This window comes from Perca flavescens, chromosome 21, assembly GCF_004354835.1.
Source record: "Perca flavescens isolate YP-PL-M2 chromosome 21, PFLA_1.0, whole genome shotgun sequence".
Taxonomy (NCBI): domain Eukaryota; kingdom Metazoa; phylum Chordata; class Actinopteri; order Perciformes; family Percidae; genus Perca; species Perca flavescens.
The window spans coordinates 13,166,620-13,182,875 of record NC_041351.1 but is presented as its reverse complement, the minus strand read 5'-3'; the positions used below and the strand labels follow the sequence as shown (position 1 = coordinate 13,182,875).

At 39.0% G+C, this 16,256-nt stretch overlaps 2 protein-coding genes across 3 annotated transcripts in view; both read right to left on the bottom strand.

Moving 5' to 3' along the window:
* LOC114548288 (zinc finger protein 385B) overlaps positions 1-2,024 on the bottom strand; it is a 78,366-nt gene extending 76,342 nt beyond the window's left edge. Inside the window, exon 1 of the mRNA XM_028568139.1 lies at positions 1,929-2,024. Coding sequence (XP_028423940.1) covers positions 1,929-1,965 — 37 coding nt within the window. The 5' untranslated portion in view covers positions 1,966-2,024. The remainder of the gene's footprint in view (positions 1-1,928) is intronic.
* Positions 2,025-9,180: 7,156 nt separating this feature from the next.
* Positions 9,181-15,127, bottom strand: LOC114547890 (ras-related protein Rab-5C). 2 transcript variants are annotated; one of them, XM_028567409.1, is made up of 6 exons: positions 15,017-15,127; positions 12,823-13,165; positions 12,092-12,243; positions 11,504-11,626; positions 11,286-11,379; positions 9,181-10,105 (listed from the first exon to the last, which is right to left on the bottom strand). In XM_028567409.1, the coding sequence occupies exons 2-6, from the start codon at positions 12,989-12,991 to the stop codon at positions 9,978-9,980; spliced, it is 666 nt and encodes a 221-aa protein (XP_028423210.1). In that variant the 5' UTR covers positions 12,992-13,165; positions 15,017-15,127; the 3' UTR covers positions 9,181-9,977. The 2 variants fall into 2 exon arrangements, with proteins under 2 accessions (XP_028423210.1, XP_028423209.1); XM_028567408.1 differs by lacking the exon at positions 15,017-15,127 and adding an exon at positions 14,276-14,421.
* Positions 15,128-16,256: the final 1,129 nt, after the last annotated feature.

Sequence of the window (16,256 nt, the reverse complement as noted above, 5' to 3'; positions counted from 1 at the left end):
GGCTTTAAAAGCTATGAGCTAACCAGACCTCTCAGATCTTATGGCAGTGGTCTGGTGAAACTCAAGGTTTTATGCTCCTCACTGAAATTGCCTTTTTGAGGACTTGAGATGTGCTCAGACAGTCACTTCTTTTAAAAGCAGCCCAAATACCTGCAGTACTGCCTCTCAAATATACTGCAGTGTTATCAGTCTGTTTCCTTAACATTTTTAATGTAACGCGTATTTAAACTAAGTCCCAGTGAGTTCATCTTATGTATGAAATATTATATATAAAAGTCAGCTACTTTAGGAAGATCATTTTGTGAATTTAAGTCTTCATGCTGCTTAGAGAGTGAGTCTGTCCCAGCAGTGTACACACCTCAGAGCCCGACAGAATCACACAAGGTATGACAAAAACACGACCAACTCTCCCAGCCTCACACAGGAGGAGTGCTAGTGAAAATTACAGCATCACTCTGGAGAGTGGGCAGTAGGAGGCGCGGGATTTGATGAATCAAGGACCTTTTGTTCACAGCAAAAATGACTGCTTGCATGCAATTGGGAAGAGCATCTCTTCAGCGATGCATGCGGCGGTGCTTGGCAGGCAGGCGGGCGTCATTTGGAGTCATTTGGGTTTGAAGCTGACGCAGAGGGGGACGGAGGAGAGCAAGGTCATTTAAAGAGGATGCAGAAGATGATGATGTGGCCAGTGCTGGGTATCTGAGTGGGTCTACTCTGCTTGAATTGAGTAGCAGCTGAGTAAGCCATGGCAACAATCACAGTAATGACAGTGTGAGACACACAGGAAGAAACGCAACTGAACTGAAATATGACAAGCAAGGCTGACACATAAGGTGTTTCAACATATGTTGAATGATGTATTGAGACTTTAAATCGCTTACTGGATCACAAAATAAACCAGTAACTACTTTTATAATCAATCATCCTTTTTTTCAGATTTCTCTGAACTGTGGATTTTTGCTGTTTATTTTATTCTTCACTGACAGTAAAGTAAACACCTTTTGGTTTTGTCTGTCTGACAATACAAACACTATTAACACACAAATTAGGATGCTATTTCTTCTCTATTTTCTTGCATTTTATAAACCAAACAATCAATATTCAGACAGAGCAAATAACCACACATCACAGAATTCACTCTGTTTCTTCTTAGCAGGATATTACAATGGAGTCAAAGCTATTTGCATTTTGCAAAACACTCCATGAAAAATGTATTTTTTTTTTGTGCTGACATTTAAAGTTGTCAATACATTTCTATCTCTGATCATCCCTCTATTTTCCAACTTCTTCTGCAGAATACTTTAGGTGACACACACACACACACACACACACACACACACACACACAGTGTGAAAATGTGTCAGACATGACAGACTCTTGTGGACAGAGCCAACAGATCCAGTAAGTCAAAAGGTTTAAGTAATTACTCCATTTATTAACCTGTTAATAACATTTGACCTCATCTACAGGAAGACCACTGCTGTCAAGACATTATTATACCATAAACATATATATATATATATATATATAAGAATAACTTCATGCTTGTGCCTCCAAAACACTTACTATAGAGAGTAAACTATTTTAAAGTAGTGATAACAAACGTGACTGGAAACTGAAATTAAAAGGGCAAAATATTTGCATCCTGGCACAAAGGTTCCTTAAACATTTACAAGTTCTTTCAACTACTTTTTTTTTAGCTGTAGTAGTATTTTAACACACGTATACGCATTTTGAGGAAATATCATGTTGATGGTTTGTGACAGCTTTAGCCAAAACAACTGCATTATACCCCATGAGAAAGAGAGATATTGTAGAAATATTTGTAAAAACATTTAGTCGACACACAGTCTACGAGTGTCCTAAACGACTCACAAACAGAGAAACCGCTTCGACATGAAGTCTACGAATTAAACTCGTTTTCCTACCTGACGGCTTCATGGTTCCTCCGTTGCTGCTGTCCATTTCCAGTAGTAACAGATTACAGCGCGAGCTCAGCTGCAGGCATTCAGTCGCGCGAGCAAGTCAAGAACACGTGTGCGCGCTGCGTTGTGACACTGCCGCCTATGCGACTGATACCAGATACCACATCGTTGCGCGCGAGGATGTGAGAGAGAGAGAGAGAGAGAGAGAGAGAGAGAGGAGAGAAACGAAATCAGCAAGAAAAACTTAAAAAAGACTACATTTGCTTACACTAACATGACTAACTTTTAAAAGCCAAACAAATGTGGCTGCAGTTAAGACACAGCAATGATATGAATATGAATGTAGAGGGTAATGCAGTAGCTATTTCCATGTTTTTTCCCCAGTAAATTTCAATTTATACTCAATATGAAATATAGATTTAGTATTTTTGTGTCCTTCTTAATGAGACATTATAGACTCCCAGTTGGAGAGCCTGACATACTGGGTTTTTTGAGGCCAATACAAATATTGTTATTTAACTTGTCAGTGCTCTCTTATAAACAAATGTGTTATATAATGTTGCCTGTTTCTAAACTACCTGAAAACATTCAGTATATTAAACATTTCTGTACTGCAATTTCTTGTTACGTATGGTCGTGGTGGTGTAATGGATTTGTAGTCTCCAAGGCCATCATCAGGGTTATTTTCTCTCTTCCTCCAGAGCCACAGATGACGATATAAACAGGCTGAATAGTGACCTACTCCTCATGATGAGTAAACTGGTCTTCATATGTAAAGTCGGCGGGATACCTCTTTAAAACGTTGCCTTCTTTTGTTCCAAAGGCTAGACCTTAATCTAAAGAAAACATCTTGGTTCTATTATTTGCTCATTTTGTCCAGTGAAAGTGTTTTATTGCGTGACCTCACTTAAAGTCTTTGTAAAACACCTACTTGCATGTTTACAGCTTTGAAACAATGCAAAGGCATATCCCTAAATCTATTATAAACCCCTACCACATAAGATAAGAGCTAGAGTAAGATGAATTAGTTGAGGGGTCAAAGGAAAATGTTGTACTACTCAGACATGTCAAATCCTCTCCACCTTTGGTTTCTGTTTGTGTGCTAGGGGGACCTATCACCAGCCATAACTCCCCAATCCCACCCCCTTTAAAAGTCCTCATTAACATTGTTGGGTTTTGTTCAAAAGCAGATGGCTGCAGAGGAACTCGAGAGTACAGTGACTCGGGCACATGCTGGAATTTGCTTTGGCCAACCTAGTGGTGTGTCTGGGTCAGCTGTCAGCCGGACGATGATGGATGCTTGGTGGAAACATACTTGGAGTTTGAGCTATGTCCTTCTCACCGCAGTCCTTTGGCACCCTGCTTGACCCCAACACAAGGCAGCTGCCCTAAAAATAAAGGTGCACATGTGCTTGTGTGCACATACAAGCAGAGACAAGGGTGTAAGATATCACAGCTTATCAAATGATGTCTCTGGTTGTGGATACAAAATAAAACAACGCATATGCAGATACACACTGAGCTAGCTTAAACTGGATGCTCCCACAATAGTAGAATCTGCCTCCTGTTGTTAAGGCTGGATTTATAAGGTCTAATTGGTTGCTCCATTTCCATGAAGCTCAAGTCCAATCAAGCATCAAAGTTAATACCAACGCTCGGCTCCATTATCATCTTGAGTGCTTTCATTAAAGGACTTATTCCTGTGGTCCCAGAAACACGCCGCACATTTCAGTTTAACCTGGTCGCTTGGCAACGTTTTCTGGTTTTAAAGTTGGTTTGAGATAGCACTTTGAAGGATACGAGTGGTTCATTTGAAAAAAAGATGGAGCGAGAATGTGGAAGAGAAGAATAGCATCATAGTGAAAGCTGGAGCTAGATAATGACTGCATCCAACAGCGTAACCCTCTGCAGTAGAGTATTTGAGCGTGACTACACTAATCAACTTCTGACTTAATGGGACATACAGTTATTAGTTCACTACACTAGCTGAAGCATATAGCATTTGGCTAATTTATTTCTCAGAAGACATAAATGATTTATTGGTCTTGATTGAACTTACATCACAATATCGACTCTTAAGCTGTCTATAAATGGAAGATGACGGAAAAATGTATCCTTTCTGCTCAATGTGACAAATGAATGGACATTTCTAAATTGTTCTGTCCTTCCTCCAAAGTCAAATGAATTTTAATGTGATGCATAAATCAATGCTGTCAAGTAGTTTTTATTGCGTAAAGTCCAGTCAGTCATTTTGAAAAGGGATTTGATAATTTCAAATATGAAATATGTACATTTAAATGGTTCAGAAGACATTTATTCAAATTGTTTAAACAGTAGCTTGTTTATCTACATGACTTTGCCTGATCTTCTCTTTTGCTTTGAAAAACCCTTATGAAGCCATCAAGGCCGGACATGCAATGGGTCCCAGTGCTCATTTAATATGCATTACTTCACTTCCCTTGGACACTGAGCAATACCAACCTACATCGTACATGGACATTGAGTGAGGAGGGGAAAGTCTGAGGGGGAGCATTTCAAAAACCACACAATTACTCTTAGGCAGACCTAACAATGAGTGATGACGAAAGCTTCTCAGAAAAATGACAATGCATTCTGGGTAAGATGTGCTCCCTGAGTGTGCATCAGTTTTCTATCACCCCTGCTTTGTCCTTGAGGGTTAATGCCACTGAAGTCCACTTCAGTTTTCTCAGTAATAGGAGAACACTGAAGATGCCGATGTTCCTTGAAGAGAAAGTGCCTAAGGGAGTAAAATGAGAGCTTGAAACACAACTGTTGAAATTCATTCAATTCAGTCATTAAGGATTTTTTTTTATGTTTTGGGCTTGTGAGTCTCTATTACGAAGGATAAATGTTTTTCAAAAACCAGGAGAGTCATGGAAAACATTGTAGGTATTTTTTTTTTTACCCGGATCTTTAAAGTTGTGATTAAAAATTGACTTCATGACAAAACAAAAATGATAAAAATCTTGCAGTGTGATATACTATATAAGCACTTCAATATAATTTTAGTATATATAGGTATACCTTATTCCTGTCTTGATACTACAGAAGAAGAAAAATCTTCCCCTCACCAGCTGTGCTGTTGTGTTGTTGGATGTTAAGTTTATATACGTTTATATTGGGAAATACATGTATATGCTGAAGCTAGCTGCTGGTTAGCTTAAAGCTGTTCCATTGTATTCCTATGGGGAAATCGGTACCGCCCAACTAGGCGGAAATTGCTGCAGAGCGCTGCGCTCAAAGTTCAAATTATTTCAACTTTGACCTCGTTGCCACTGACCTTTCAAGGCGCAACCAATTCCAGGAGCAATGATGGCCTATACCTGTGCTGTGCTTTGCCTCGGATCATGTGCAGGCGGCTTAATGTAGCATAAAGACTTGAGCAAAGACTGGAGGCAACTTTACAGTCTGCTAAGCTTACCGGCTGCTGGCTGTAGCTTCATGTTTACCGTACTAATTTTTCCCATTTCCCAAAATGTTGAACTATTCCTTTAATATTTGACTCCTTTGTATCAGGAAACAAGAAAGCAGGCCTTGTCTTCAGTATGCAACTGAACGTGAATGTATATATTTGAAAGAAATCACTATTCATTCAACAACTGTTTATTGTGCTTTATTCTGGATCCTTTCTCACTAGCATCCTATCTGGTGGCAACACAGTTGGATGTTTCATTTTAGATAAGAGACAATTATTGTACCGCATCAAACTATTGCTATCAGCAGAAATCTCAAACCACAGAATGCAATCCAGATACCGTGTCCCTGTGCCCTTGGTATTTAATGACATTTCTTTCTGTCCAGGAAGATAGAAGGAATCCATCAGAGCGAGCATTGGAAATGTCTCAGTGTCTGTCTCTCTTTTTGAACTGCTATACAATATGGCCAGTGATTTCACAGTAATCTGAAAATGTTTATTGTTGTTACAACCATGCTATGCTAAATCTATGATTTGGCCATTTTACCGGTTTAATTTTTTGCACTCTCAAAAAAATAATGTGCGCGTGTAAAAGGTTGCATTTATTTTCAGGGCAAATTCCCTTTTTTCTGCAAATCTCCTCCTCTAAACGCAGTCAATTTCAGTCCAGCTCACACTATTAGGATTCACGAGGCCAAGTATGAAATGAGTTTCTTTTTTGACAGAACACTTCTTGATTGACAGCTTAACAAATGAGAAATAATTTACTGTGAACAGAGCGTCCCTATCTCTGAAGCGAGTGTGTGCCTCTGTGTGTGTTTGTGTGTGTGAAAGTGGATTTAATGTTAGGTTTGAGGCATCAAAACCACAATAGCAGGACTGTCAGCCAGTTTTAACCATTTTCTGGTGTAAAAACCTTTACATGGTTGTAATTTGTCTTTTTACTTGTTCACATGGAGGGTCAGACCAACAGAACAGACTTAAGTCTGCAACACCTTTAAACATTTAAAAGCAAACATATTGATTGAGGTTTAACTGATGACGTCATTTTGTTGCATACTTTTCTCCTACAATGGTTTATTGGTAGCCTGGTCCTACCAGACTCTCGTACATTTCATTTGTACAGAGAGTCTGGTGGGTACTCTATTGCAGTTTAAAACTATTGGATCTGCCTAAAGCAACTCTGGATCGCTAACGTTTGGTCGTGACATCGGTTTAGCATCGCTAGAGTTCGCTTTAGCCACTCCTTCACCACTAACGGAGCAAGCTGGAAAATCTAACTTTTCCCGAACCCCGTAGTGAGGAAGGCCACCAACAAAACTCAGCAAAGGCTGTTCTTGCTCGGGCTTTAACTTCTGGATATTCGGCAGAGTTGCCACAATGGACCGAATGGCTTCGCTCGCATCTTTCTCCGCCGCCATTACGAACCTCAACGTCACCGTTCTCAGCCACTCCCTCTGTTCGTTGATTGGACCAGTAAAGATTTGACTGGAGAAAACCCAAGACTATACCCCAAACCCAAATGTAGTACTGATGGAAAATGAAAATTGAACGGAAGTACATAGGAGGGTGGAGCCAGGCTAGTTTAATGGCACCCTACTAGAAAGTGAATGCGCCCAACGGTTTATATCGATACAACCAATTCTTAACGTTCACAACACAGCAGTGGAATTTGCAGATTTATTAAAAAATTTGATGGAAACTTGGCTTCTGTCTTAATTTAAAACACAGTCACTCCATAATTACCGACCATGAATTTATTATATTAAATAGTCAACACTAGGCACGACACTACCACAGGTTAGGACTTCTACTACCACTGATTCCATACATACATAGAAATGTATCGATATAATGGGATGACCAAAATATTATATAACACCAGTCAGTATAACGCAATACAATTCAACAGCAGCACAAACTAGAGCCTCCAAAATGGCCATTACGTGAATCAACACCGCTCTAAAATGGCTTCAACAATAACTGAACATGATAACCTTCCAACAAGGAAGGTTTATTGCATTCTTGCACTAGACCGCATTATTTTTTAGCTAGCTGCACCTTATACTGACAAACTGACATGGGTGAGTGTATGTTCACAGAACTTTCCTTATTTAATACTGTAGTGTGCATAGCTGCAACAAACACATTTTTTAAAACCTTAACAGACTGAGAACACCTCTGCATGAAATATATTCTACAGTTTCTTTAACTAATAGACTTAAAACCTCAAAGAGCATCAGGGACCTCTGTTGAAGGGCACTGTTCATCACAACAAAGTGAACTGCTGCATTAACCCAGAGAAACCCTGCTTTAAAATGAGCTGTAGAATAATCAGTTGAGCACAAATGAAGCTTCTGCACAACAGCTTTTTTTCTCCTCTTTGCCAGTAATGGCTTTTAGCATTGTCAATCTGCATACTGTCCACTTCCACACATACGGCTAGGCATACAAATGCAAAGACCGACTGTGTGCTACATTTATTCAAGCTATTAAATTGTGGGTAAGAGTTATTTCCTTCACTGAAATATAATAATATTTTAACTAACAGCTCTACCAAATGTTTGACATTTTTGCTTGAAAATATATCAAAATAGTTGTCAATTAATTTTATTGTAATTTAATGGGTTTTTTTTTTTACTGACTAATTTGGAAATGTTGACCACATGTAAATGAATGGCCACCCATGCCTTCGAAAGGACCCATTTGTAATAAGTGAATCTAGATTAAAGTGTGATGCTGCCATCTAGTGGTTGGAAATGTTTACTCATGTTGTTTCTGTTAGATTATTTCAGGCTCTTAGAAAAGTACATTTTAGACTTCTAATCATTTTAATATGTCTTTGCATTGCAAAACATGTGGCAAAAAAATCTAATTCAGACATTTGTTAATAACTAGATTAAGGATCTCTTCCCAGCATTTGCACATTTAATAATGATTTCTTTTATTGGCCCAAAGCGCTGTTCAGAGCTGTAACTAACAAAATTAAGTTTAATGAATAATATTTAAAACAGACAGAAATGTCTTTTGCTCCAGATCAGTGCATTCAGTCCTGAATAAATGTTTTGTCAAGGTACAGAGTTGATGTATTTTGTACTGAATCTACTATGTTAAAGCCCCTTTGTGTTCCAGAAAAGGTGAGAGGCAGGATAACAAGATACAGGGACACTGAAGACTAGCCTTGAGGAGAAGGCACAGAGGGACATATCTCAGCCATCAAACAAGAACAATATATAGAATCAAACATGTCTTTAGCAAAACAATATATCCTTTTAAAGTAGCATCCGGTACGAGTCAGAATCAGTCCTACAGAAGCCAGTCAAGTTATGTATTGCACCTTGTGGCAGTCATATTTTGGGTAAACACACATGCTATATACTGTATTGTTTCTTCTTCTACGAAATGCTTCCGATTAGAAAACGACAAGGTGAAAAGAAAATACAGGACAGTTTTTTCTTGTGACCAAATTACTTTTCATTGCTGTATGCACACTTGTAGTGTCACATACTAAACGTGTTAGCTACCACGGCACACTTACATTTGCATACTATCAGTATGTCATATAGAAACAGAACCATACTGACCAAAATATAAGACAGTCCTGATTATAAGATGGTCCTCCCAACCACCTTTTTGCAACACCTGTTTAGATAGACTTTCTTTAAATATGGTAAGGAAATCCATACAGAAAGAGGCTGTACTGCTTCTTACACCAAACCGGGCCAGAGTGGTTTGAACCCACCTGCAGTTCAAACAGCCTTAAAAACATACATGCAAATAACCATCTTCCAAAGCCAATCCAAACAACTCAAAGCAGAATGAATCGTCCATGTTATTTATTACTTTTTTAGATTTACAAGTTATTTTCACATTTCTTTTAAAAAAGGCTAACAACTCTCTGGTATTACAGGTATCAATACACAATTAATGCAAACTGCATTTGTTGCACAGTTCAGAAACCTCTTCAGATGTGTGTAGCCTATTAAATCACAACCTGCTTCAATGGGCAAAGTCTAGAGCTTTCCTTATAACTGTGTCATGTCTGGGTCCCTAATAAGAACACAATGCTGTGGTCTACATTGCAATAAGACAATAAACCTACAACATTAATTTAGTTAAGCATTAGTAGTTGGGCATTTGTATCTTTTATAATGATGATCAATGTAGAGGGAAATGACAAGAGTAGAAAAGTAAACTGCCAATATACAGTACGTGTGTGTATGTACTTTATACATACACACACAGTACATACCATAGACACACACACACTCAAACAAATAGGGGAAAAGGCAAACAACCTCAGCATCACCATTCAAAGAAATTCATTTATGACAGAATTCAATCAACTGAGACAGAGGCTGAAGATGAACAGGGAGGTAGATAGATAGATACACGGGGGGGGAAAGACAGAGGAGAAGTAGTGAGGGATCTTGGTAATTCCCTCTAGCTTATGATTCTTTAATCAAAGTGGATCCAGATAATCTCATCTGTAATCTCAGTTTAAGTGCAGGGGCGGCGAGTGGCTCTGCCCTCTCCTGCCTCTCTGGGTTTTAGCTACGTGCTGTCCTTAAAACGATGTTCAGGGCTCGCCCTCTAAGTTCATTGTTTTGTACTTGCTAATTGCCGCCGCCGCAGCACTGGCTGCTGCGGCTCTGAGGAGCAGCTTCTTGTAGATCCACTCCTGTCTTGGTCCGCCCACCTTGTCCAGCTCCCCCCTGGGGGTCGCTCTTCGGTAGCTTCTTTGCTGCAGGGACAGAATAACAGATGCTTTATTAAAACTTCTTTTTTTTCCCCTTTTCTTTTTTTAAATTTAGAGGTGCAACATACAGAAGGTGACAGTAGTCTATTCATTGAAACTTTTGTCACTAGGGGGGAAAAAAGTGCTACCAGCTGTGTTTTGACAAATACTGAATTTCTTCCTTCACTTTAATGCTGTTTGTTCACAAGGTTTACCATTAAAAATAAACTTAATATAATCACACTTCATAAACTTTTAAGTTATTGGTCCCTTCAACCAAAATCTCAGACAAAAGCAGCTCTTTCATATCTAATCTGAGTGGGTTTAAAATAGTTTCTTTTGATTTGGGATGAAGCAATGTGGATGGTCAGCTTTTGTCTGTTAGACACAGTTGTGTTTTTGTTGACATCCCTTAAACATGTTTAAAAATTAACTAAACAATATTGTTGTTAATTTGTGCGCACAAGTCATTAGGTCAAGATCTGACCATAATTACACTTGTGTGTTCCATAAACTGTCGTTGCTTTAACCTATTATTTCCGTTGCAACCCTGGCACTGGTAAGCGACCGTGAGAGAAAATAAAAATTATAAAAACATAATTCAAACCGATGTGCGCATTGACAACACACGGCTCAAGAAGCCGACAAATAGCCTATACGTAATTCCCTCTGCTGAAAATCTATATCTTTCATAAAAATACCCATCAGGGAATGTTAACGGGGTTGTCGGTCTTTTAATGTTTTAACTTTAATGAGCTCACCTCTCTCTCTCCGCGCACCAAGCTCCACCTAATCTTCTAAGAACGGTGACGCCGTTATCAATCGAGTATTGATTGGTCAGTAGGCAATTCTTTTACACCGGTTGATCTCTGATCTCCAACATAACCTGCTCCCAAACAGGTTAGGTGTTCAGCATAAGTTACCACAGCGATTTAACCCAGTAACAACTGATCCACTGTCGTGATACACAAAACCCTGGATTGAACCTGAAGTTACCTCGTTAACGCCAAATCTTGCTTCATAGTACAGGCCTCTGGTATGCTCCATATTGTTTTGATTATTTATCAGCTGTCAGCTAATCAGCTTGTAAAGTACAATTAAGGTCAAATCCAACCAGTACCTTTTTTCCCGTCAGGAAAGCTTTGTCAGTTGTCTTGTTTTGAAATGTGTGTGTCATTTAACTTACCAATAGCCATGAAAATTTCATTGACATTCATGGCAGTCTTGGCTGAGGTCTCCATGAAGAGCAGACTGTTGTCATCAGCGTACGTTTGTGCCTCCTAAGAACATTATTTAGATATGAATATTTGTACAGCACTGGCAAGTTTAATACAATTGTATGATATTATAAATTCAGGATGAGGCTTTGAAGATCTGAAATCCTTTTGCTGTACTTTTTCATACCTGAAGGTCTACAGCTCTCTTGTTTGCGATGTCCGCCTTGTTTCCAGCCAGAGCGATCACTATGTTGGGACTGGCTTGTCTCTGCAGCTCCTTCACCCAGTTCTTGGCTCGTGCAAAAGTATCCTAATTGAGCAACAAACCTTATTAATATTGCTCTCACCCAATGTATTTACATTGACAACTATATTTAACCTTGGTGGAACAATTTCATCTACAATATGCACACTTCTGTGTAACGTCCAAACGCCCACACGTCTGAACACCTACAGGTCTAATTTTGGACTAAATTTACCTAGAATTGGAGAGTGGCTTGTACCTTGCAGTAATCTCTACTCTGCCCCCAAACAAACCCAATACACCTCCATTATATATTCTAAAACGGCCTCTAATTATCAGCATAGCTTTGCTTAAAACTTCGGAATTGATCTGTCTTTTACGGTTTACAACTCTTGGTTGCAATGGAGTCAACAATGAATTTGACAAACAAAAAGACAAAAATAGCTGCTGCTTAAACACGAGTTCATTCATCATGCTGCTACTGGGTGATAAGACTCTGCCCCCGCTCGTTTCCCTGCAGGTGAAACCTACTGTGTTGGTAATGTCGTAGACCACGATGGCCGCCTGAGCGCCTCTGTAGTACATTGGAGCTAGGCTGTGGTAGCGCTCTTGACCCGCTGTGTCCCAGATCTCAAACTTCACAGTGGTGTCGTCCAGACAGACGGTCTGAGTGAGGAAGGCGGCTGAGGACAGCAGGACAATGAAGATCAGTGGAATGATAATGTTTAAGGACCATGTACCTTTCCATCCTCCTGGAAGATCCGGTTCATGTATCCAGCAAGTTGAGTGTTTAAAGGCTCTCGCACACTCGTACCCCAAAAGAATGTGTGTGGAATTTGACTCAAGTATTCCTTCAATGTTCAACACGTTCAACTGGAAATACAACAAAGCCATTATCATAGAAAATATTGGTCCAATATTTTTATTTAATGAACATCATCTACACTGTGGCTAATTATTAAGCCCTACTACCGACCAAAAAAGTATCAAAAACTGGCAATGCCTGTCCTTTCAGATCTGTAATCCCCTTTACTTATTCTTTAAATAGTTCCTGATTCAAAATATTTGTATCTACAAAAAGGGGGAAAAACTTTGGGAACCACTGTCTAAGCTAATGTATTGGCACGGGTATTGATAAACTTCAAACAATATTCATCACTTACGTACACACAACAACCCAATCTACCTAGTGAGACTCCCAAAGCCCCCTTTTAAACAAAACCACTCCTTCAAAAGTGTAGAAAACAAGTTCTGTCTCTTACCACCAATGGTACTCTCCTGGAACTCATGAAACTGGCCTTTGACAAAGCGCAGCACTAAGCTGGACTTGCCCACCGCTGACTCCCCCAGCAGCACCAGTTTGAATTGGCAGATTTTGTTTGCTGCTGCGGCACCATTGGGCCTGGTTGATCCTCCACCGCGCCCAGCCATTGACAGAGACAGAGGTTGTTATGGATGAGATGGGCTGAAATAAACAGGCGAACGAGGTGCAAAGATGAAAGCCGAGTCTGGAGACACAGGCACTGATGGTGAGAGAGGTCAGACGCCAAACTACCGGTGGGAAGAACCGGATCGGGTGGGCAGTGGTGGAGTGACCCGGTCTACCTTAAAAAAATAAAATACCAACATGGAAAAATCAGTGGATCTACTTACAATACCTACACAAAACAAAAACAACAAATCAGTTTTTCAAGTTGCAGATCAAAATACATTATCTATAAAATGTCTAGCATTCCTTGTATTTAACCTATTAGGGTTGCAATTAAGTCATTTTCATATTCTATTAATTTGCTAAATACTTCTTCAAATAAGCAACTAATTGTTTTTTAACTGCAGTTCTAATCTGAAAGATATTCGGTTTGTTATCAAATAGGACAAAGATAAACTCATTCGTAATTTTATTAGAAATAACGAATAACAAAATAATTAATATTTAGAGAACAAAGTAGTCGATTGACAGAAAAATAATTGTCGAATCCTTTATAATTTCAGTCATTTTTCAAGAAATGCCAAACATTATGTAGGTCCAGCATGTTAAAAGTCAGGACTGGCTGCTTTCATATATGAAACTAAAAATAGGTGTCCGGTAAATTTGGGGGTTTTGCAGCGAAAGTTGAAGGTGAAAAATGTCGTTAGCTGCAGCCTCGATGCATTTTTATTTCATTATATCAATTTTAAAATGTCACTTTTCATGAAAATGTAGTTGTCAAGAGTCACCTAAACATCTAACCTTATTACTCTGCTAGTAATAATGATTTAAAACGTTAGTTGGATGACAACACCGACTGTGCACAGAGCGACAACAGGATAAACAGTTTCTGAAAGGACAGACACTTAAAAAGAGTTAAAAGCTGATCATATAGCTAACTGACACAGCTTGTATTATATTACCATCTTTTAATAGTCAAAAACACATTAAACCATGGCAAGAGAATAGATCATAGATATGTACTTCAATTCAAAACACAACAATAACAACCTCCAAACAAACAGATTGCACCACAAAAGCTGACCTTAACTTTGACCGAATAACCAGATAAAAACAAAACAACTGTAAGTTAGCTGCAAAGCTAAAGCTCAAAACGATTAGACGAGTTAGCAATGCTAACCTCGGCTAACAAGAAAAATCACTAAAAGGAAACAAATAACACGTTCCCGTTGTTACCAACAACGAAAAACAATATCCACTCCGCCCTGTGAATATTGAGTTATTACCTTGTTGCTGCTCGTTAACAAGGTTTTCTCCTAAAACAGTTTCAGGTTCTGTAAAATATACGCTTCCGCGTTGTGGAACCAAAATACTTCCTGGTTTCATCGGTCATGTGATGCAATGTGACAACCAATAAAATTGCCGGATAGTGGTGCCGTCAGAAGCAGATCCAGCAGAAGCAAACTCACCGATATATTTATTTTAAAAAGAATGGCTAATAATATTTAGTCATGTAAGTCGTTTTTCAGAAGGATTAATTTGGGGTGTAATGCATATTTTGTAACAATGACATTTAAACCCAGGAAAAAAATTTTACATTCACTGAAATTTGGCTACTTTTACATGACTTCACGTGACAAAAGACATACAAAATGCCAGGGACGGATTATCATGACCACGGGCCCTGGGCAACAGTTCCCCCATAGACTAGCGTGAGCGCTGATCGAGCAGGTAGGAGTAAGTTGTCGTCTAAGGAAAAAGATGGATAAAGCAAAAAATCAGTCGGGGACTAATAGAAAAAGAAAGAGGGAAAAGGAGATGGAGATGACAGCAGTTAAATAAGTGAATGGTTAAAGGCAACAGGTAGGATTTAAAGTGGGAGTCTGTGCTTGGAGGCTTGCAAATATTCAGAAATGTTGCTGCATACCCCTCTGACACTGAGTAGTTGCGCCCCTGGTTAAGGCTAAATGACAGCATTCAGACAGTTGCTGTTACACAACGTAATCTTCATCATCTGCTCTACTTACTACTGTCTTGCTTTCTTTTCTCATCATCCTTCTTTTTTTTCTTCCCTTTTTTACTCCCAGGCGGATAATTCCTCTTCGTTTTCGTTTGACTTAAATCAATTCAAAAGTTTGGTTATGGTGTTTCCAGGGAATGACATGGGGCCCCCTTGGGGAGGTTTCCGACTGAGATGTCATTGCAAAAAGTAATTTGTGTGTTGCAGTCACTGCGGTTGCCACATTTTGAGCCATTGCTATGGAGTAAAGTTTGTTAGCCCTCGGAGGGGGGGCTCACAGCCTGTGGCCCCAAGCAGTTGCCAAGCGTAGGCTCTGATCATACCGTGAATTAATTTTGGCGTCGCACAATGATAGTAAAATTTCAATTCATCAGATCGTTAGGGCCCCCCCCCTGGAGCGTCAGGGCCCTGGGCACGTGCCCACTTTGCCCATGCGGTAATCCGTCTATGCTAAATGCATTGATTGATTTTTGGACAAAAATAATTCCTCCTGTTTAATGTGCTTACCGGTACATGCTGAACAACATTTTTGCATACTTAGGCCTACTTAAAGTGGGATAATTGCTGAATTATACACATAAATGCGGATAATTAAAAGAAAATTAAACATTTTCAGCTGTTTAAAAAAGTGGATGACAGTATGCATATCACAGACACACACACTCTTCTCTTTGTTTTCTTTTCTTATATAGTTTTTATACTGTAACAAACAACATTTTATAAAAACAATGTGATAGAGAAAGAGATAATTATGTGCCTCAAAAAAAAAATCCACACACACACACACACGCACATACTGTATATCAATATCAACTGACTAGTTTGTTTGCTGCTTGGATTATTTACTGTATATGTATACAGATACAATACCATTGTTTGTGAACTGTTAATTGAAAAAGAAGAAAATGGGGAAAAAAATCTATTAATGGATTATCATCAAACACATCACCACATGACTAAGTGAAATCTACTGAACCAACAGAGTGAAAATACACTAGGCCTATAGGTTTCCTTTTTCTAACACTTTTTCAGCATCTTATTTACCACAAGGTGGTGCACTGTGATAGAAAAAGAGAAAACTCAGCATTTTATCAAAAATCCTGATATTCTTTATCAGTGATAATCTAAAATAAAATGAAATATGTGCCTCACAATCTTTTCAAGAACGGGTGGAGGTGTTCCTGTCGAAATCTCCCCTCTAAAACTGTCTAATGAAGGTAAAAAATGAGCCTTTAATAGAAAGTTGT